This window comes from Aspergillus japonicus (genome assembly GCF_003184785.1).
Source record: "Aspergillus japonicus CBS 114.51 unplaced genomic scaffold BO86scaffold_9, whole genome shotgun sequence".
In the NCBI taxonomy this organism is placed as follows: domain Eukaryota; kingdom Fungi; phylum Ascomycota; class Eurotiomycetes; order Eurotiales; family Aspergillaceae; genus Aspergillus; species Aspergillus japonicus.
The window spans coordinates 629,683-648,827 of NW_020291646.1; the positions used below are offsets into that span (position 1 = coordinate 629,683).

General features: G+C 53.0%; 7 protein-coding genes across 7 annotated transcripts; 3 read left to right on the forward strand and 4 right to left on the reverse strand.

Moving 5' to 3' along the window:
• Positions 1 to 617: 617 nt before the first annotated feature.
• On the reverse strand, positions 618 to 2,276 carry BO86DRAFT_333532 (putative metallo-beta-lactamase domain protein). The gene is made up of 4 exons (XM_025668815.1): positions 1,853 to 2,276; positions 1,754 to 1,766; positions 1,321 to 1,680; positions 618 to 1,243 (listed from the first exon to the last, which is right to left on the reverse strand). The coding sequence occupies exons 1-4, from the start codon at positions 1,934 to 1,936 to the stop codon at positions 822 to 824; spliced, it is 879 nt and encodes a 292-aa protein (XP_025530346.1). The 5' UTR covers positions 1,937 to 2,276; the 3' UTR covers positions 618 to 821.
• Positions 2,277 to 2,528: 252 nt separating this feature from the next.
• acoA (aconitate hydratase ACO1) lies at positions 2,529 to 5,894 on the reverse strand. Its single transcript, XM_025671490.1, has 6 exons — positions 5,705 to 5,894; positions 5,557 to 5,574; positions 5,372 to 5,449; positions 5,248 to 5,267; positions 4,552 to 5,150; positions 2,529 to 4,492 (listed from the first exon to the last, which is right to left on the reverse strand). Exons 1-6 carry the CDS (start codon positions 5,738 to 5,740, stop codon positions 2,883 to 2,885), a joined length of 2,361 nt encoding a protein of 786 aa, XP_025530347.1. The 5' UTR covers positions 5,741 to 5,894; the 3' UTR covers positions 2,529 to 2,882.
• A 1,268-nt stretch (positions 5,895 to 7,162) lies between these two features.
• BO86DRAFT_416974 (putative C2H2 finger domain protein) lies at positions 7,163 to 7,689 on the forward strand (the record flags this gene model as incomplete). Its single annotated transcript, XM_025675009.1, has 3 exons — positions 7,163 to 7,203; positions 7,280 to 7,459; positions 7,572 to 7,689. 3 exons carry the CDS (start codon positions 7,163 to 7,165, stop codon positions 7,687 to 7,689), a joined length of 339 nt encoding a protein of 112 aa, XP_025530348.1.
• Positions 7,690 to 8,058: 369 nt separating this feature from the next.
• On the reverse strand, positions 8,059 to 9,341 carry BO86DRAFT_387070 (putative mitochondrial carrier protein). Its single transcript, XM_025671491.1, has 4 exons — positions 9,114 to 9,341; positions 8,705 to 9,044; positions 8,288 to 8,613; positions 8,059 to 8,234 (listed from the first exon to the last, which is right to left on the reverse strand). Exons 1-4 carry the CDS (start codon positions 9,283 to 9,285, stop codon positions 8,182 to 8,184), a joined length of 891 nt encoding a protein of 296 aa, XP_025530349.1. The 5' UTR covers positions 9,286 to 9,341; the 3' UTR covers positions 8,059 to 8,181.
• A 905-nt stretch (positions 9,342 to 10,246) lies between these two features.
• BO86DRAFT_356972 (DNA-dependent ATPase RAD54) lies at positions 10,247 to 13,038 on the forward strand. Its single transcript, XM_025669686.1, has 5 exons — positions 10,247 to 10,321; positions 10,368 to 11,037; positions 11,100 to 11,183; positions 11,230 to 11,353; positions 11,404 to 13,038. Coding segments are annotated over exons 1-5 (2,427 nt in total). The 5' UTR covers positions 10,247 to 10,319; the 3' UTR covers positions 12,951 to 13,038.
• A 192-nt stretch (positions 13,039 to 13,230) lies between these two features.
• Positions 13,231 to 17,266, forward strand: BO86DRAFT_387072 (VAC14 family protein). Its single transcript, XM_025671492.1, has 10 exons — positions 13,231 to 13,628; positions 13,717 to 13,879; positions 13,962 to 14,132; positions 14,198 to 14,885; positions 14,953 to 15,770; positions 15,848 to 15,952; positions 16,001 to 16,119; positions 16,181 to 16,260; positions 16,311 to 16,470; positions 16,562 to 17,266. The coding sequence occupies exons 1-10, from the start codon at positions 13,561 to 13,563 to the stop codon at positions 17,220 to 17,222; spliced, it is 3,033 nt and encodes a 1,010-aa protein (XP_025530351.1). The 5' UTR covers positions 13,231 to 13,560; the 3' UTR covers positions 17,223 to 17,266.
• A 1,023-nt stretch (positions 17,267 to 18,289) lies between these two features.
• On the reverse strand, positions 18,290 to 18,631 carry BO86DRAFT_397299 (uncharacterized protein; the record flags this gene model as incomplete). The annotated part of the gene is made up of 2 exons (XM_025673496.1): positions 18,290 to 18,489; positions 18,604 to 18,631. 2 exons carry the CDS (start codon positions 18,629 to 18,631, stop codon positions 18,290 to 18,292), a joined length of 228 nt encoding a protein of 75 aa, XP_025530352.1.
• Between the last annotated feature and the right edge of the window lie 514 nt (positions 18,632 to 19,145).

The following is a 19,145-nucleotide window of genomic DNA, read 5'->3' on the forward strand; positions in this document are numbered from 1 at the left end:
GTAAGTTCAAAGTGTACGACGGAGGAGGACTCGTACTTCTTCATCCATATCCGTGATACAAAACGAACAAACGATGAAGTCACAGCCCGGATTGAACCATTTCTCGGCGCGGGATACCTGCCAACGACTCATCGTCCCGGGAATATCAAGAGGAACGTGTCTTGCGTTTCATGCTTTCCATCCTGTCAGGGTACTGTCATTATTACTTCTTCTCTTTTTCAAGGATACCTCACTCTTCCTCCCCCTCTTGGCTCCTCAATCGGAAACCACTCCCTGGGCCCTGCTTCGCCCCGCCCAGATGCGGACATGATGACGGTTAGACGGCGTAATCGCACAACCAACCAGATCTTGTACTGTACCCCGCCACCAAAACTGCTAACTTACAAGGGAGTGCTATCTCACTGCGATGAAGCTATGGAGCCAAGTATGGCTTCCATTCGAATCAGACCAGTCATGGATTCAATGGACCAGAATTGTCGCATCAGCTTACAGCACCTCAAAAAAGCATGAACACGAAGCAGACGTCGGCGCAATGCAGACCAGACCTCCAAGCTCGTTCGGATGCCCGAATTCGTCCCAAAGAAGGTCCCAGCAGTGGATGGGTCTAGCCCCTCCGTCTATCCTGGCCCTTCCAAAAAATCGATGAGGACTAACTTCCTTTCATAATAATATTGGTTCCTAGAATTCCCGAAACCAAACTACATATACTTCGTATCTCTATGATTCTGCCCCCGGGCATTCCTGCAGTCACTCAAAAAATAAAAATCAAAGAAGAAAAAAAGAATAGAAAAAACAACGAATCCCAATCCTTCTCACAAGAGTCAAAGCGGGGATTTGCCACGCTCCAGGCTCCATTCATCCAGATCCCTGTCATGAACCACTCGACCTTCGTCCTCTAACTTCTGTAGCACAAGCTGTACGCCATGGCAGGCCGGTAAATGCAGGTTCTCCGGGACGTCTTTGTAAATCACTTTCACCAGCTCCATGGCGGTCCAGAAGGTTTTCGGGTGGATTGGCGGTTCCCCATCAGCGACCTTCAGCTGGCCGTACCGTAGGACCCGGATCACTTCATCCTCCCTCTGCTGTCGATGCTTGATATACTCGGAGATCTTGGACGTTGCATTGTCAATCACCGCCCCATGACCGGGGTACCCGCGGCCAGAGACTCGATGCTGCATCCTCTGTAGGCTACCCATGTACTCGCCCAGGTCTTCGAAAACACTGGTCCCATGTCCCAGTACATCTGACAACACAATTTGCATCAGTAAGAAAGGAGAGTGCAGGAATCAACTTATACACATTAGAGAAAAGCCCACTTACTGTCGCCCGTGAACACTGCATCCTCTTCCTCCAAGACAAACATCATGTGGTCGACGGTATGGCCCGGCGTGTGGTACGCACGCAGGGTTGCGCCCTCCACGCTGAATACCTGGCCATCCTCGATACTGCTTTGACCAGGACCCGGTTGATGCTTATAGATCGTCACATTGGGGCAAAGCTCCAGAAGATCCGGAATACCTTTGACATGATCATGATGCCAGTGAGTGAGTAGGGCCTGGTGCACAGTGGCATTTTCCTGAGCAAGTACGGCTTTGAGGTGAGATGCCCACGATGGCCTGCCCTCGCCCGTGTCGATCAGAATGCGTTGGTGACCTCGACCGATGAGATATGTATTCGTTCCTAATGGGGCATGAGTCAGAGAGGTCTACAGTTTTTGGATGAACCGCTTGCATATGAGTTGAGAAGCACCCACCTTGAAGTGTAAACTAAGCAGCATCAGCATCCACTGGGTTAGAAAAAAGGCACAGCATGCTGCAGGTGTACCGGACTATAGAAGTGGTATGGGACGAACCTTGCCCGGATTGCCGCCCAGTATTCTCAGCACCGATGAACTTAACCGTTCCACCTCCGACAGGGTGATGAGTTGGGTGGCCATGATGTATGCACTACAGGGCCGAGTTCTGTGATTACTTGGCCTGCGGCGGTATGAACTCTTCGACAGACGTATTGTCCTGCACGATCAGCAGTCCGACGAAAGCGAGGGGAATCTGCTTACGAAAGCAAAGTCGCTGGTACTCACTCTGGAAGACGTGATCTCCGCGCCTTATGGTGGAACTAGTTCTGCAGGTATGCCCTAGAGTCTAACGATTGACAGATCGTCGCCCGCAAGCGCGGAGTAAATGGACTCGGGGAATCCTCGAGGATGGCGGAGATATGCACGTCACGTGCGAGAGTGAGTGGCACTATCTGATCGTCGATGGACTCGACACAATGCCCAACTATGACCAAAATGAGGTAAATCATATGGATGGGGCAGGGTCGATCATTAAATGTACACGGCTTACTACTCAACGGCTATCTACCGGAGTGGGGTGTGCTGTGCTGGCCTCGGCCTCGTCGGCATCACATTCTCCTCTTATACCAAGCGGCATATTCAGAGAACGCATCAATGGCACGCGAGCGTAAGTTGCTGGGTCTAGATTACGAAGAAAGGGTGACCAGGTCGAGTTACGCAAATGCACAGTTGGAACAGAAGGAAAAATGGTATGCACGCAGTCCCTAACATACAGTGTATGATATAAAACAAAACAAAAAGAGTATATCCATGTAGTCCACCCTAAAATCTGAAGGGTACAAATGAAACCAGGCCCTGATGGCAGAAACAATTCGTTAGATTTTTCGGATCACCACTCCGCATCTTCCAGCCAGCAGCCGCTTCCCCGCTGCTCGGCAAAATCCACCGAGACCTTGAACCAGTCCCTTGGAGGTATCATCATGTTTCATCTCAGCGGACAGAAACCATATTTGTAGTTTACAGATGAGCTAGTCGCTCATCGTGGCCCTAGGCCCACTCTTGTCGAGTTGTTTTGATGACTAGCAGTTTAAGCCTTGCCAGCCTTGCGGGCCATGGTGTTCAGAGCAGAACCATCTTTGAACCACTCGATCTGGGACTCGTTGAAGGTGTGGCTGAGCTTGACGTCGAAGGAAGCGCCATCCTTGGGGTGGACGCGGAGAGTCATGGGCTTGCCAACCTCGAGCTCAGTGCAGAGGAGGTCAACCTTGTCATCGGGCTTGATCTTGTCGTAGTCGGCAGGGTCGGAGAAGGTCAAGGGGAGCATACCCTGCTTCTTGAGGTTGGTCTCGTGGATACGGGCGAAGGAGCGGGTGATGATGGCAAGACCACCAAGGTGGCGGGGCTCCAGAGCGGCGTGCTCACGGGAGGAACCCTCACCGTAGTTCCAGTCACCAATGACGACCCACTTAACACCACGGGCCTTGTAGTCACGGGCAGTGGCGGGAACGGCATCGTATTCACCAGTGAAGGCGTTCTTGATCTTGTTGGCCTCACCGTTCTCGGCGTTGATGGCACCAATCAACATGTTGTTGGAGATGTTGTCAAGGTGTCCACGGTACTTCAACCATGGGCCAGCCATGGAGATGTGGTCGGTGGTGGTCTTACCCTGGCACTTGATCAGGATAGGGATGCCGGTGGCATCCTTGCCATCCCACTTCTCGAAGCCAGCAAGTAGCTGGAGACGGTCACTCTCGGGGGAGACAGCGACGGCAACAGACTCACGGTCCTTGGGAGGAGCCTGGTAGGTGTCACGGCCGGGGTCGTAGCCCTGGGCGGGGAGACCCTCGCCGGAAGGAGCCTTAAGCAAGAACTCGTTACCGTCCTTGTCCTTGAGCTTGTCGGTGAGGGGGTTGAACTTGAGGGTACCCGCAACGGTCATGGCAACAACAAGGTCGGGAGAGGCAACGAAGGCGTGGGTGGCGGGGTTGGCATCGTTACGACCGGTGAAGTTACGGTTGTAAGAAGAGATGATGGAGTTGGCCTCACCCTTCTTGATGTCGCGACGATCCCACTGACCAATGCAGGGACCGCAAGCGTTGGCAAGGATGACACCACCGTACTCCTCAAGAGTCTGGAGCTGGCCGTCACGCTCAATGGTGGCACGGATCTGCTCGGAACCAGGGGTGATGGTGAAGATAGACTTGGACTTCAGCCCGTGGTCGAGGGCATCGCGGGCGATGGAGGCGGCACGGGACATATCCTCGTAGGAAGAGTTGGTGCAAGAGCCGATAAGACCGACCTTGAGCTCCTCAGGCCACTTGTTGGTCTCAACAGCCTCCTTGAACTTGGAGATGGGGGTAGCCAAGTCAGGGGTGAAGGGACCGTTGACGTGGGGCTCGAGCTCGGACAGGTTGATCTCAATCAGCTGGTCGTACTCAGCACCCTCATCCTCGCGGAGCTCCTTAGCGTAGCTTCTGGCGAAGTCACCGATCTGCGTACGCTTGGTGGCCTTCAAGTAGTCGTACATGCGGTCGTTGAAGGGGAAGAGAGAGGTAGTGGCACCGATTTCAGCACCCATGTTACAGATGGTAGCCATACCAGTGCAGGACAAGGAGTTGACACCAGGACCGTGGTACTCAATGATAGCACCAGTACCACCCTTGACAGTGAGGAGACCGGCGACCTTGAGGATGATATCTGTACGAACTGGTGAGCTGATTGTCCACAACGTTTAGAATTGACGTGAGTATTCTTACCCTTGGGGGTAGTCCAGCCAGACATCTCACCGGTCAGCTTAACACCGATGACCTTGGGGGCCTTCAGCTCCCAAGGAAGACCAGCCATGACATCGACAGCATCAGCACCACCGACACCAATGGCAGCAATAGCAAGACCACCAGCGTTAGGAGTGTGAGAGTCGGTACCAATCATCAGACCACCGGGGAAGGCATAGTTCTCGAGGACGATCTGGTGAATGATACCGGAACCGGGCTTCCAGAAACCAATGTTGTACTTGGCGGTAGAGGAGGCCAAGAAGTCGTAGACTTCCTTGTTGATCTCGTTGGCACGGGCAAGATCCTTGTCACCACCAAGCTGAGCCTCAATCAAGTGGTCACAGTGGACAGTAGTGGGGGTAGCGACGGAGGGCATGCCAGCGGACATGAACTGAAGAATGGCCATCTGGGCGGTGGCATCCTGGCAAGCAACACGGTCGGGGCGCAGCTTCAGGTAGGAGGTACCACGCTCGATGTCCTGACCGTGCGGGTCGTCAAGGTGAGAGTACAGAACCTTCTCGGCGTAGGTAAGAGGACGGCTCAAGCGACGACGAACAATGTCGAGGTTCTCGGACATCTTCCTGTACAAGTGAAAAATAAGACATTAGCACGCGATTCCATTGATGGGAATGTTGTTTGCCTCCTGAGTTGAGGAAGGCCACTGTGGTGTTTGCGTACTTGTAGTTGATGTAGTTACCCTGCGAAGCGCCTGTTAGCAAATTGTGTTCCAAATCCGGTATTCGCATACCCGAAGCCAGCCGAGGGCACGGGTAGCTTTCATTGAGGGACATCCACCACTCACCTTCTCGAGGTTGGTCATCTCGACCTTCTTGTCGAGGGGAGAGTCGCTGACGGTAGCCAGACCCCGGGTCCCGAGGAACTGTAACAATTCATAATTAGTATTTCAAGACTTCCTGGGTTTTCACCTCTTCCCAGAACTATCGCAGTGTGGGATCTCCAAGGTTGAAGGAAGGCTCGAAGGCTTACAAGACGGGACTTAGGGGCCTATCAACAATTCAGTTAGTATTTCGTTGAACCCAGGACGACATCAGTTGGCCAGCCATCGACTCTCAGCCTTGCGAGTCGATGGCTGTTGCCTCGCTGAATAAGGAGTACGTGTCAAGGTAGAACTTACCAGCGCACCCATGCGCGCAAGCCTTGTGGAGATCATGATGGAAGCTCTCTATGCGAGGTGGGCAAGGCCGCAACACATCCAAGGAGAGACAACCCAAAAAGGTGTGATAGAGTGGAGTGAGAAAGAGAGAAAGAGAGAGGAAGAGGAAAAAGCAAGAGAGAAGGGAAAATGGGGTAGATAAAAGGAAGCTCTCTGAGTGGGAAAGAATTCTTGTTTCCGCCAGACAGCGATTTACTAAACCGGAGAAGAGGGCCAGCGCCGTGACCCGTAACCGCTCCTTGACAGTACGAGTCCCGTACGCATTCGTAGCGTGCGACCGGAGAGATGGAAGTGGCTGGATCTACCCCCTTCTTACCGTCATAATACGGTAATTTTGGTGAAATTCCGGTCGACCTTTTCAGACTTTCAGACCTCCCTTTCACCTCCAGGACCCATAATGTTCTCCTTTGCCTTTACCCGGCCAACCGCAGGGTGCCCGTCGATTCGAAAACGCTTCGCTGTCAGTGGTCTTTGCTCCAGGAGGCGTAATCGGACTGTCAAATCCGTGATCTGAGGATGCGCGGAAATCCACCCCCATGTCCTCCACGACCCTTCACTTAGTTGCTATTCTACCTTTGTACGTTGGCGTAGCACTCAGCTGGCTACTAGTATTTCGGTCTTGTTTCCGGGGAGGCCGTCATTAAAGTGTTTCTGACAGTACAAGATTGTAATGCTGATTACTTACCGGCCACCAGCGCCCGCACTCACAGCTCGTGCACAGGGCATGTGAGAGGCAGCGGTGACCCAATCATGTGTGACGGATTATATGCTACATCAAAGGACATTCTTTCGACGTCACCTTGTTGCAATGTCTTCTAGGAGTAGATGCTAGAATTGATGTCTTCACTCGCCATTAAGGAGGGTATAAAATATTTTGCTATGATCGCAAGAGTACAGAATTGGCCCCAAAGCACCATTCAAAAATACCGCACCGTCTTTTCCATCGGTGTCTGTCTTGTTACTGAGGGGACCTGCAACCTGAAGTGGGCGCAAGAAGCCATTATTGGGTCGGTGTATTATTTCACCTGAACCACCAGTGGACGACTGGCTGTTCCGGCGGCAACATGCCGAACGCATAGCAACGTCATAAATTACGGAAACCACGGGGAAATGGCCGTACAAACAGCTCGCTGCTGACAGAGAGCCGAGCGTGAGCCGAGGCCTGCCGATGGGAGTCCCGCGGCCCGCCGCCAAGATCCTTGCCCCCTACGCCCAATCAAGTGCGAGACGTTTGAGGAATTTCTTCTCGCACGCACAAAGGCGGAAATTTCAAGGGCAGCGACCCGCTCCTGGGTTTTAGTTTCGCTCCGTTTATCGGTACTAACTGCCCTCTACCACGATCACTGGAGAGCATCCCGTCAGGCTAGGTACTCCATACTATCGCTATTTTGGGCCTCCGTCGTGATATCAAAAAAAAAAATGGGTGCTGTTAGGAAAATTAAGACCAAGCGCAGGACTAGGTAAGGATCCTTCTTCTTGATACTCCCGCATGTGTTGCGCATACGTGCATGGCTAACCTAACTTGTATTTGTGTAGAGACTACGATCAAGTCCGCGCTGATATCCAGTCGTCTAAGCATCTCACACAATACAAAGCTACCAAAGATCCAGAGGACCTGCCCGGTCTAGGACAACACTATTGTGTTGAATGCTCCAAATGGTTTGAAAGCGAGTTCAACCTGGTCGGCCATAAGAAGGGCAAGAACCACAAGAGAAGGTTAGTTGATGGTCTAACATGCTCCGCGCACTTACCCCGGATTTGCGGTGCTAGTGACAACTCTATCGCCTCGATGCTCGTCTTCTTGTGCTAATTCAACTGGTTCAATTAGACTACGCATCATCCGCGAAGAAGCTCATTCGCAAAAAGCTGCCGAGGCCGCCGTTGGGCTGGGTACCGACAATGGCGTGAGAGCGCAGGAAGAGACTGTGATGGCCATGGAAGATTAAAATCTACAAATGATTCTACACAAGCAACCAGCCTCGTTCATGAAATCGCCAGCGTGAAGCAGAGCGGGTTGGACTTGCATGCAAACGACCCTTTCGGTATTGCGACAGACCTCCAGTTTCATGGGCTCGAAAATTTTTTTACCGCATCAATGCAAATTTGCAGCCGTTGTCGTTGTCACCAAAGTGATATGATTGGCTGTTTGCGGACAAAGCTTGTCGCCCGACACGTGATTCGCCCAGTCTCACACTAAGCACGTGAAAACATCAGGTGCCGAAAATCGCCAGTTTGCGCCGACCGCACTGCTTCCGTCTTGCGGTGACCCCCTCGCAAAATTGCCGGTTCTCGGAGCATCGCACAGTCAGGTCCCCACTCGGATCGGATCCGACTCCTCTTGGGCAAGAATAATTTACAAGCTGCAATATAAATTACAGAACGTGGGGGGAATTGATCGAGCTGTCCTCTTCCTCCTTGGTCGAGCCTTTTGTATATGTTCATGCTTCTTGTAGATATTTCATAAGCCATTCGTAAGTCGCCCACTGAAATAGAGGTTGTCAGCGCTGTCTCAAATGCCGTTTGCGACAATTCCACATACCTGAACCGCATTCACAATGAATGCCCTAAAGCTACACACGCCAAGGCCGCGGTAGAATGCCTTCAAACCTTCGGTCTGATAGACCACCCTGGCAACTTGAATGGAGCTTGCATCGCGTGTCTGTATGCGAGACGGTAGAAGAGGACGATCTTGGGGAGATGTCTCAATTGTCCCAGCCTGCAGTCTCGTCTTGACCACGTCTAGAGGGAAGACCGACGCCCAGGTGATAACGCCAGCAATGCCGCCGCAGAGGAGGATCTTCAATGCAGCCAGATTCGTAGTATCATCCTCGGAGTTCATGAGACGCTTACAGTACTCGTAAGACCAGAAGCTGTGGCGGTGTAAAGGTCAGTGTACGTCCTGTCAAGGAGCCGCAGAGGGTTAACGGTGGGGGGAAGATCTGGGGCAGGCAGATCGCATACTAAAATCCATAGCCAATGGCGTCTCTGGCGCAAGTGATCCCTCCTGCATAGTATAGGCCCCTCCAGCCTCGGGTACTAATAATATCTCTGGCAACGGTCCAGGAGGAGATCCCGGGCCGGGTGTCCAGCTGGGCTCGACATTTGATGAACTCTGTGGGAGCCGATACAGTCCAGCTGGCTAGCCCGCCTGCAGCGCCTGCGAGCCACACTTTATACAGAGACGTTCCTTGTGGTGAGGTCGGGTCTGTAATAGCTGTGTCCAGAGTCATCAATGACCGGTTGTAGGCCACGAAGAGCAGCGCGTTCAGGGCTCCATAGCCCAGGATCGGAGCAGCCGAGCCTGTAATCAACCATTAGCATGGATTCTTGGTTTCGGTCATACAGTAACAGATTCATCATGCTTACAGACCTCGCACAAGAGAAGTGACGCTTTCCAGGCGGCTCAGTTGCTGGGTTGTTGATGATGCAACGACTTCTGCATGCTGTCCCGCCTGCAGTCGAACCTTGATAATGTCAAGCGGGTTCCCGATGATGATCCCAATAGCACCGCTCAGGTAGCCAGCCCAGAAGTCGGCGGACATATCATATGTGTGATCCGATTGGAGAGATTGTTGCTCTCAGCAACGGTGAGTCGTCGTAGTTGGTACACAATTGCTATGTCATCACTAACTAGAGAGCACTGACAGGCGGCGTGGATATATTATCTAAACCATCCCGCACTAAGAGGCGACCCGAAAGTTACTATACTCGATAGGTCCTTAGCACCAATAGGTCTCTGCGGGGTATTTGCACTCGGGGATTGGTCTAAAGCTGAAGCCTCGGAATAGACATTTTGTCCAAGATAGGATCCAGGAGAAGAAGTCAGAACCAGAGACAGCCAGTGTCACTACTTAGCTCGTTAGGCTAGTGAGTTCGAAGGTGTCTGTCCCCTCTGCAACACACCGCATTTTCACATACATCGTTACAGAACAAAATCATGCACTTATACAAAACACGTGTACTGCTTCCATGTAGGCATTGCGACGTATCACCGAAATAAAGAACTTCGCCCTAAGGCCATACACGAGGACCGCTGGAAGGTTCACCGCAGCCGCCCAATATGGGCAAAATGAGAGCCACCATAATTCCTACAACAAGCTACTCCGTACTGAGCTCCGAGATAACAATCTCAACTCATTGAAGCCATTTGTGAATGGCTAAACAACTTATCAACCTCCAAAGACAATTTGATGCTGCCCGTAGCATTAGCTCCACCTGAAGGGAGTAGTGCACTTCTATGGACTTAGCATGAATAGACGATACCGAGTCCAACCAGTTGATGGGCGCCCGGGGCATCATGACGAGTTGCGTAACTCTTGATGGTGAAGACTTTATCAGCAGTCTTCTCAACCGCGCCAGTATAAATTGCCTCAAGTTCGTACGTTTACCAAAATCCGCAGCGGTCAATTGTTGTTGACAAGATCATGTGACCACGCGATACTTTGGTGTCCAGTAATTGTAGGCAGACGCGCTAGGATGTGGCGAGCGCGTCCTACTGACTCGGCGAAACAACAACCGCCACCAGCGATCAAGCGACAATTCGAGGGCATCAAACACAGGCCGATACCTACCATCCATGTGAGTCTCTTGATACGCGATCTCGCAACTCTTCTAATGTACATAGGTATCGCCCAAGACCCGTCCTCAAAGAGAATGCCACGAGCACGCCGGCGAAGCTCCAACCCGGCACTCCCGGGAGCTCCATCGACCGGCTTTCGAGACCCTTCAAATGCCCCGGATCGGCCACCCCTACACGCACATCAGACAAGCCCGCGAGGAAGAGACGGAAAGTGAACTACGCAGGGGCCGACGGAGAAGGCAATGATGAGGGTGAAAAGCCGTACACAAACGAGGACCGTCTCGCGCTCGCCACCCGGGACGTGAATAGGTTTCCTGTCTTCAAACCGAAGGACAAGGACACCGCCTTTCGACAGAGATTCAAGGTGCCGCTTATCAACAAGCAAGTCGACAATTTTGGTGCCCGACCAGCCCCGACGCTGGGGATGAGGCAAGGCGCGACGTTCGTCGTGAAACCGTTGCATGACCCAAGTGGCGAGTTTGCGATAGTGCTCTACGACCCGACTGTTGATGAGGTGGAAGAAGCAGAACCCAAGGAAGAACCGCAAGGCGATGCAGAGGGCGAGAAGCCTCAACTGGACGAACCGCTGGTACATAAGAGCTTGGCAGATATTCTTGGACTCAAGAAGAAGGTCGAAGACAGGCCTAAGGTCCCCGTTGTCATCGATCCACGATTGGCGAAGGTTTTACGGCCGCATCAGGTAGAAGGTGTTAAGGTGAGTATCGCTCCCGGCGAAAGATGGGTTGCTTTCTCTGACTAACCTGAACTCTTACGTAGTTCCTTTATCGTTGTACAACCGGAATGGTAGACAAGAACGCGAATGGGTGCATTATGGCTGATGGCATGGGCTTGGGTAAAACGGTATGATGATCGGCTCCGACTTAGTTCCATCTACTCACAATAGCAGCTTCAATGCATCTCGTTGATGTGGACATTGCTCAAGCAATCCCCGGAGGCTGGAAAGACTACTATTCAGAAGTGCATCATCGCGTGCCCATCCAGTTTGGTTGGAAACTGGGCCAATGAGCTTGGTAGGTCACAAGTGAGGATCGAACAACACGTAAACTGACATTATTTGCAGGCAAATGGCTTGGCAAGGATGCAACAACTCCATTTGCAGTCGACGGCAAGGCCTCAAAAACGGAGCTCATTGCTCAAATGAAACAATGGGCCATCGCTTCCGGACGATCGGTCGTGAGGCCGTGTCTGATCATTTCTTACGAAACCCTCCGCTTGTATGTTGATACACTGAAGGATACCCCGATTGGGTTACTACTATGCGACGAAGGCCACCGACTGAAAAACAAGGAGAGTTTGACCTGGACTGCACTCAACAGCTTGAATGTACAACGCCGGGTGATCTTGTCTGGTACTCCAATTCAGAATGATCTGTCAGAGTACTTTTCACTTCTCCATTTCGCGAATCCGAACCTGCTGGGCTCGCAGAACGACTTCAGAAAGAGGTTCGAGTTGCCAATTCTTCGAGGAAGAGATGCCGCAGGCTCAGAAGAAGATCGAAAGAAAGGAGATGAACGGCTGGCTGAGCTTTCAGGCATTGTGAACAAATTCATCATTCGCCGAACGAACGAGCTGCTGTCTAAGTACTTACCGGTCAAGTACGAGCATGTCGTATTCTGCAACATGTCCCAATTCCAACTCGACCTCTACAATCACTTCATTCAAAGTCCAGAGATCAAGAGCTTACTCAGGGGTAAAGGGAGTCAGCCGTTGAAAGCTATTGGGCTCTTGAAGAAGCTTTGCAACCATCCTGATCTCCTCAACCTATCCACAGACCTTCCAGGCTGTGAACACGCATTTCCGGATGACTATGTTCCTCCCGAAGGACGAGGACGCGATAGGGATATCAAGTCCTGGTACTCCGGCAAGATGATGGTCTTGGACCGTATGCTGGCACGTATTCGCCAGGACACGAACGACAAGATCGTTTTAATTAGCAATTATACGCAGACATTGGATCTTTTCGAAAAGCTTTGCCGGTCACGGGGATATGGCTCCCTGCGATTGGACGGTACCATGACCGTGAACAAACGACAAAAGCTCGTCGACAAGTTCAATAACCCCGATGGAGAAGAGTTTGTGTTCCTTCTCAGCAGCAAAGCGGGTGGGTGTGGTTTGAACTTGATAGGTGCGAATCGACTGGTTTTGTTCGATCCCGACTGGAACCCGGCAGCCGACCAGCAAGCCTTAGCGCGTGTCTGGCGTGACGGTCAGAAGAAGGACTGTTTCGTCTACCGCTTTATCGCTACTGGCTCAATCGAAGAGAAGATATTCCAGCGTCAATCACACAAACAATTACTTTCTTCGTGCGTGGTGGACTCCGCCGAGGACGTCGAGCGACACTTTTCTCTGGAATCACTTCGCGAGCTGTTCCAATTCAAACCGGATACTAAGAGTGATACGCACGATACCTTCAAGTGCAAGCGCTGTCGGCCCGATGGGACACAATACATCAAAGCCGCTGCCATGCTGTACGGTGACACCAGTACTTGGAACCATTTTGTGAACGATGGAGAGACTGGGCACCTCAGCAAGATTCAGGACTTGCTGATCCGACAGGAAACTGGGGAAAGAGATGTCTCTGCGGTTTTCCAATATATCAGTCATTGATAGACAGCGACCACGATTTTATCTTGTCATGTCTTAGCGCGCATTAAACAAGCCTCTCAAATGTATGATTTAATGCCATTACACTAATATATGAGAACCATGAATTCCATTATTGTAAACAGGATTGAGGTGGTTGTATTGGTGGTTGTATTGAGCATGGGTAAACACACTGCGGGCTGCCAGTACCAGTTATCGGTTAGGCGGTAAGGAGTCGGCGGCAATGCCGAGTGCTGACACTACGTCACATCGCGTCCGCTATCCAGTATCCACGTTGTGCCAACGCATCTTCCTTTGAGAGCTCCCCACATTGGGATTGACACTGTGCCTACAGCAGAGTGACAAGGCTAATCATTTGTATTGGCAAAGTGACCGTGAGGGCGACTCTACCTGCCCAAGGCAGAAGCCGTGCCAACTGCGACTGATGGCGTCGGAATAATAGCTGGCTGCTAACTTACTTTCCATACTAGTTCATTTACAGCTCCTCCTTTCTGTCGAGTCACCACCGCCTCACCGCCCAGCCTAGCCAGAACGACGCTTGCACACCATGAAACCCATCTAAAATCGGCCCCCGGAGCTTAATCAGTCGTTCGATTTTATGGGAATCGGAGCGATGGATCACTCAATCCAACGTTCGCTGAACGATAAGCTCTACGACCGGAGGAAACAGGGAGCCTTGGAGTATGGATATTTTTTTTATCGATAAGAGGCCAGAGTAGTCGTCGCAATCAACGGGTAGTCAAACTAACTCATGCGATTCTCCTACCAGGCTCGAGAAGGTCGTTCGCGAAGCCGCTTTCAGGGGGGAGCACGAGGAGATCCAGAAGATTGTCGACCAGCTCTGTCACGATTATGCCTACGCCGTGCATCAGCCTCATGCCAGGAATGGCGGCTTGATCGGCCTCGCGGCCGCTTCGATAGCGTTGGGATCCGTGAGTTCCACCCGAACCCTGTCCCCCCCGCCAAAGCAAACTCGATGTCCCCGGTATATTGAACTGTTGGATTACTATCTAGGAAGGTGTTGCACCGTACTTGAAGGAGATCGTACCGCCGGTGCTCGCGTGCTTTTCCGACCAAGATGCGCGCGTTCGGTACTATGCTTGCGAGAGCATGTACAACATTGCCAAGGTTGCGAAAGGGGAGATCCTACTCTTCTTCAACGAGATCTTCGATGCGTTGAGCAAAGTGAGTGCTTGTTGTCGATGAGCTTGGACTTGCTGTCTGCTAAACCATTGTCCTTCGAGTCATAGCTTGCTTCCGACTCCGAATTGTCAGTCAAAAACGGCGCAGAACTTCTCGACCGACTTGTCAAGGATATCGTTTCCGAATCGGCGGCCTCTCACGTCTCAGTGCTGCAGCTCACGGAGAAGCAGCAGGCAGATCCAGAGTCATTGGAGGATGCGGATCTACCGACTGCGTTCTCGCTCCCGAAATTCATCCCCTTGCTTAAAGACCGGATCCACGTCACAAGTCCTTTCACCCGAACATTTCTGGTTTCGTGGCTCACGCTCCTGGACACGATACCGGACCTCGAGCTCATCTCGTTTCTGCCGGACTTCCTCGGAGGGCTGATCAAATTCCTCGGGGATCCGAATAGAGATGTCAACGTCGCGACTCAGGCGCTTCTGGATCGCTTTCTGTCGGAGATCAAGAGGATCGCTCGGCTCAAGAAGGGAATCGAGGAAAGCCGCAAAGACCAAGGGAGCGAAAATAGACAGTCCACGACGAGTGACGGCCTCAGTGTGACGACGACGACCGATCAGACTCTGGCTGTCGAGTCAGAGACAAATGACAACGCGATAGAAGATTCTGAGATAGATTCCGTGACCGATGAAGATGGATTCAACGCAGACGGAGACTGGATTCCTGGCCAAGACGTCCAGATCGATTATGCAAGGATACTGGAAATCCTCGTGGGATATGTTGACACATCATTCGGTGAGCTACTTTTCACTTGCTCTAGTACCTGGTGGAACGGAGACTTACGCGCATCATAACCCGCTAGTGGAAGAGATGCAGTTGACGGCCTTGCGTTGGATCGACAATTTCTTCGAGATCAGCCCCGAAGACATCTTGCCCTTTGTGCCTCGCCTGCTGACCCAAGTGCTCCCGGCGATGTCCAGCGGCTCGGACCAAGTGCGGCAGGCCGCCAACCGAGTGAATACATCTCTGCTGGAATACATCGTCACGTTGTCCGAAGACACGTCGGAGGAGACCTCCCGACAGGGGCCAGCGACGACCAAGCCCAGTAACACGAATAGCAAAGACGTAGTCGTCGAACGACGGTCGTCCACGCCAGGCAGCAGACCCTCCGAAGGCCCGTCCACCGAGACGAGAAAGCAGGCCTCGCCGCCACAACCACAAGAGGTGTCGACCGAGCCGACCCCCAGGAGCAGCATCATCTCCACGTCCGTGCCGCCCGCCGATCTCGACTACGCAGCGGCGGTCAACTCGCTGACGCTGCAGTTCCTGAACGAGAACGAGACCACCCGGGTCGCGGCCCTGTCCTGGCTGATCATGCTCCACCGCAAGGCGCCAAAGAAGGTGATCGCGTTCAACGATGGCACGTTTCCGGCCTTGCTCAAGACGCTGTCCGACCCCGCGGAGGTGGTGGTGACCAAGGATCTGCAGCTCCTCTCGCAGATCTCCCGCAACAGCGAGGACAGCTACTTCAAGTCCTTCATGGTGAACCTGCTGCAGCTCTTCTCCACCGATCGGAGTCTGCTGGAGGTGCGCGGGAACCTCATCATCCGGCAGCTGTGCATGAACCTCAGCCCCGAGCGCATCTACAGGACTCTTGCGGACTGTCTCGAGAAAGAGGAGGTGAGATTTTACCACCACACCCAGAACCATCACGACTGAGACCCCCCCACTGACTATTTTCCATGACGTGACTACAGGACCTCGAGTTCGCTAGCATCATGGTCCAGAATCTCAACAACAACCTTATCACCGCCCCCGAGCTCTCGGAGCTCCGGAAGCGCCTGAGGAACCTCGACAATAAGGTAGGATGTATCGGCAGCACGTATTCCAAGAAACTGACCCAATGTCAGGACGGCCAGGCCTTCTTCGTCGCGCTATTCAGGTCCTGGTGCCACAACGCGGTCTCGACCTTCTCGCTCTGTCTGCTCGCACAAGCCTACGAGCAAGCATACAATCTCCTCCAAGTCTTGTACGATTTCCCTCTTCCCAACCAACCCCCGGGTTCATAGTTCACTAACGAACGTCCAAAGCGCCGAGCTCGAAATGACCGTTAACATGTTAATCCAAATCGACAAGCTGGTCCAGCTGCTCGAATCCCCCGTCTTCACCTGTCAGTGATCCCTGCCCATTCGTCTCGCTTACCAACCCTAACAACAACAGACCTCCGTCTCCAACTCCTCGAACCAGAACGATACCCCTACCTCTACAAATGCCTATACGGAGTCCTGATGCTCCTCCCGCAAAGCTCCGCCTTCGCCGCCCTCAAGAACCGACTCAACAGCGTCAGCAGCATCGGACTCCTCCACACCGGTCCCCGACTGTAAGCACTCCCCCCCCCTCTTCCTCCCCACAACCATCAGAATCCCAAACCCTGCCTCAGGATAACATCTCTAACACTTAGTAAAATCCAGAACCGCCCTCCCCTCCTCCCTACCCACCAACTCGACCTCCACCTACGACCGCCCCACCGGCAGCAGCCGCCTCAAACGCGAAGACTCCTCCAGCTCAACCTACACCACCACCTCCGCTGCGGCAGCAGCAGCAGCAACCTCCTCCTCATTATCATCCAGCACCTCCTCGATCCGGTGGGTCGAACTCCTCGACAAATTCAAATCCGTCCAGGAGAAGGCCCGCCGCGCCCAGCGCGCCTCGCAGCGACCCCTCGACCAGGACGGCGGCGGGCCCTTTGGCGGTGACGGAGGCGGCGGACTCGCCCAACACCCCGTCGGTCTGGTCCACCGCGGGGCCCGCGACCGAAGTACCATCGCCGCCCTGTTGCCAGATGTGCCGAGGGGAGGCGCGGCGGGCTTGGGGATGGGAGGAGCCGGAGCCGGAACCGGGACCGGTGGTGGGGACGGGGCGCGCGCCGGTGGGCCCGATGCCGGTGGTCATGGTGGTTCGGCGAATGCAGGGGCAGGGGCAGGGGCAGGTGCTGGTTCTGGGCCGGGCACTGCTGCGGCAGCTGGGGGCGGCGCGGCCGGTCGAGCCGCGGCCGGGGCCGGGCACAGACATAAATCCAGTCTCCCGAACCTGGGTCGTTTGGGGATCGGGGGTCGCAAGTCGAAACGGTGATCGTTTGGGCTATTCTTGTTTTCTGGGCCCCGGAGAAGATCCGGACGGGGGGGGGGGGGGGGGGGGGGGGTTTCCTTGTTTCTGTTTTTTTGTTTTGTTTTGTTTGTTTTGCATTTCGGGAAGTTGTCAAGAGAGCGGACAATAGGGCCCCGATCTTTATATGGAGATGAAAGTTGGGGAGGTCGGTGAATGATGAACAGTAGAGGAGAGGTGCTGACGCGCGGTGTCTGGAACCTGCCTATTCCGAGATGAACCCGAATATATCCCTAGACGTGAAGCTGTCATTGGCCTGTATCCCGCCTTGCTTCACACTGATGCGCGGGAACTTGCTATTATGAATACGATATCATTAGACCATCGCATCCCGATTTGGAGACCTACTATACCTTTCTTTGGCTCTTTCACGTGACTGATGGCAAACATGTAAGTCAGATGCTAGTAGTAAATGTATATTCGGGGTAGACCGTGTAATGTATGTACAGTAAGGGCAGCGAGAACAGTTCGAAACAGATAGATGCGCCGTCGAGGTCTCGCTAAAGGGCTCGAGTAAAATATGGACAGATAGAAAGTGCAACATCGCTTGAGCGATCACAAAGACAACGGAGGCTAGAACCAACGGAGCATAGTCAACGGTCAAAACAGATCATGCATGAAAGGCGTCAGCAAGATGGTAGCATATGACTCCCAGAAAATAGCCACGAGGAGATGCAGAGTGTCAAAGGCCAATTGAACCGGCAGATGGAAGTTCTTGTATGACCCGTGGACCAAATTTCAACTGCGCGGGAGCGAGATAAGCCAGCGCACAATGGTGCGATTCTTTGTGGTAGAGGGATCGAAGCAATCTCGCTCCCATCGCATCATGGGCGAGACATCCGAGGTAAGCTTCAAAAGCAAGAAAAACCCATGGACTTTTTCCCGCTTGGGTGCTGGACCCGACGAATGGAATGAATAAGCAAAGAAGGACAAGTCGTCATATCCTCCACACGAGACGTTATGTCGAGGATCAATGGTCGAACGATATGGAATCGAGGCGAAGCGTTAGATCGGGTTGGGTTTTGGTGCCAGAATCACCGCCAGCGCGAATCCCCAGATGATCCCCATGTTGGGGGCTTCCAGTAGCCGCCCGTGGATTGCTTGGAGACAGTGCCGGTGGAGGAGTTCGATCCGCTGGAGTAATGGTATTCGCCGTCGACATACTGCACGCCCGAGAAGGTGCTCCGGTGCTTGCGACGAGCATAACGCTGCTCTAGACGGTAAAGCTCCAGCTCTGTGAAGCCAATCTGTTAGCCTGGGGTTGCCTTTGCGGGGGTTGCGATCGGGTCCGGGAGTGGTCAGGGGCTTGCACTGCCGCGCGACCATTCGGAGTTCATAAACAACGTACTTGCTTGCAACTTCTCAATGAAGCCCATTTTGTGAGTGAGTTTGTGTGTGTAGTTGTGTTGGAGAGTGGTTCGGCGAGTTCGGAATCGGGCCGTTAACGTTTGGGGGCGGAGAGAGGAGAATTGTATAAGATTGTTGGGTCGAGTATTGGACGGGACCAAATTGCAATCGAGGGAGCGATATATCTGAGTGAGCCTTGAGCTGCACGAGAAGGAGGGAAGGTTGGTTTATGCAGTAGTGCGGTAGGGTAGGTGGGAGGATGGTGGGAAAGGGAGCTAGATGCAAGTTCGAAGCAAAGTAGCCGAGTGCAAGTGCGATTGGAGGGTTAATAGCTTTAGTGGCAGGGAGACGCAGTGGCTCGGAAGGTTTGCACCCAAGGAGAGACTCTGCTCCGGAACTAGTTTAGGTTGAAGAGGGGGGGGGGGATTGGGACTCGAGGGAATTATTGGCAACACTATAGGACTAGAAGGAACGGAAGAGGGACCGAAAGGAAATAAGCAGCGAACGAACGTGGGGTTTGGGGAGGGGGAGAAAGAGGGGATA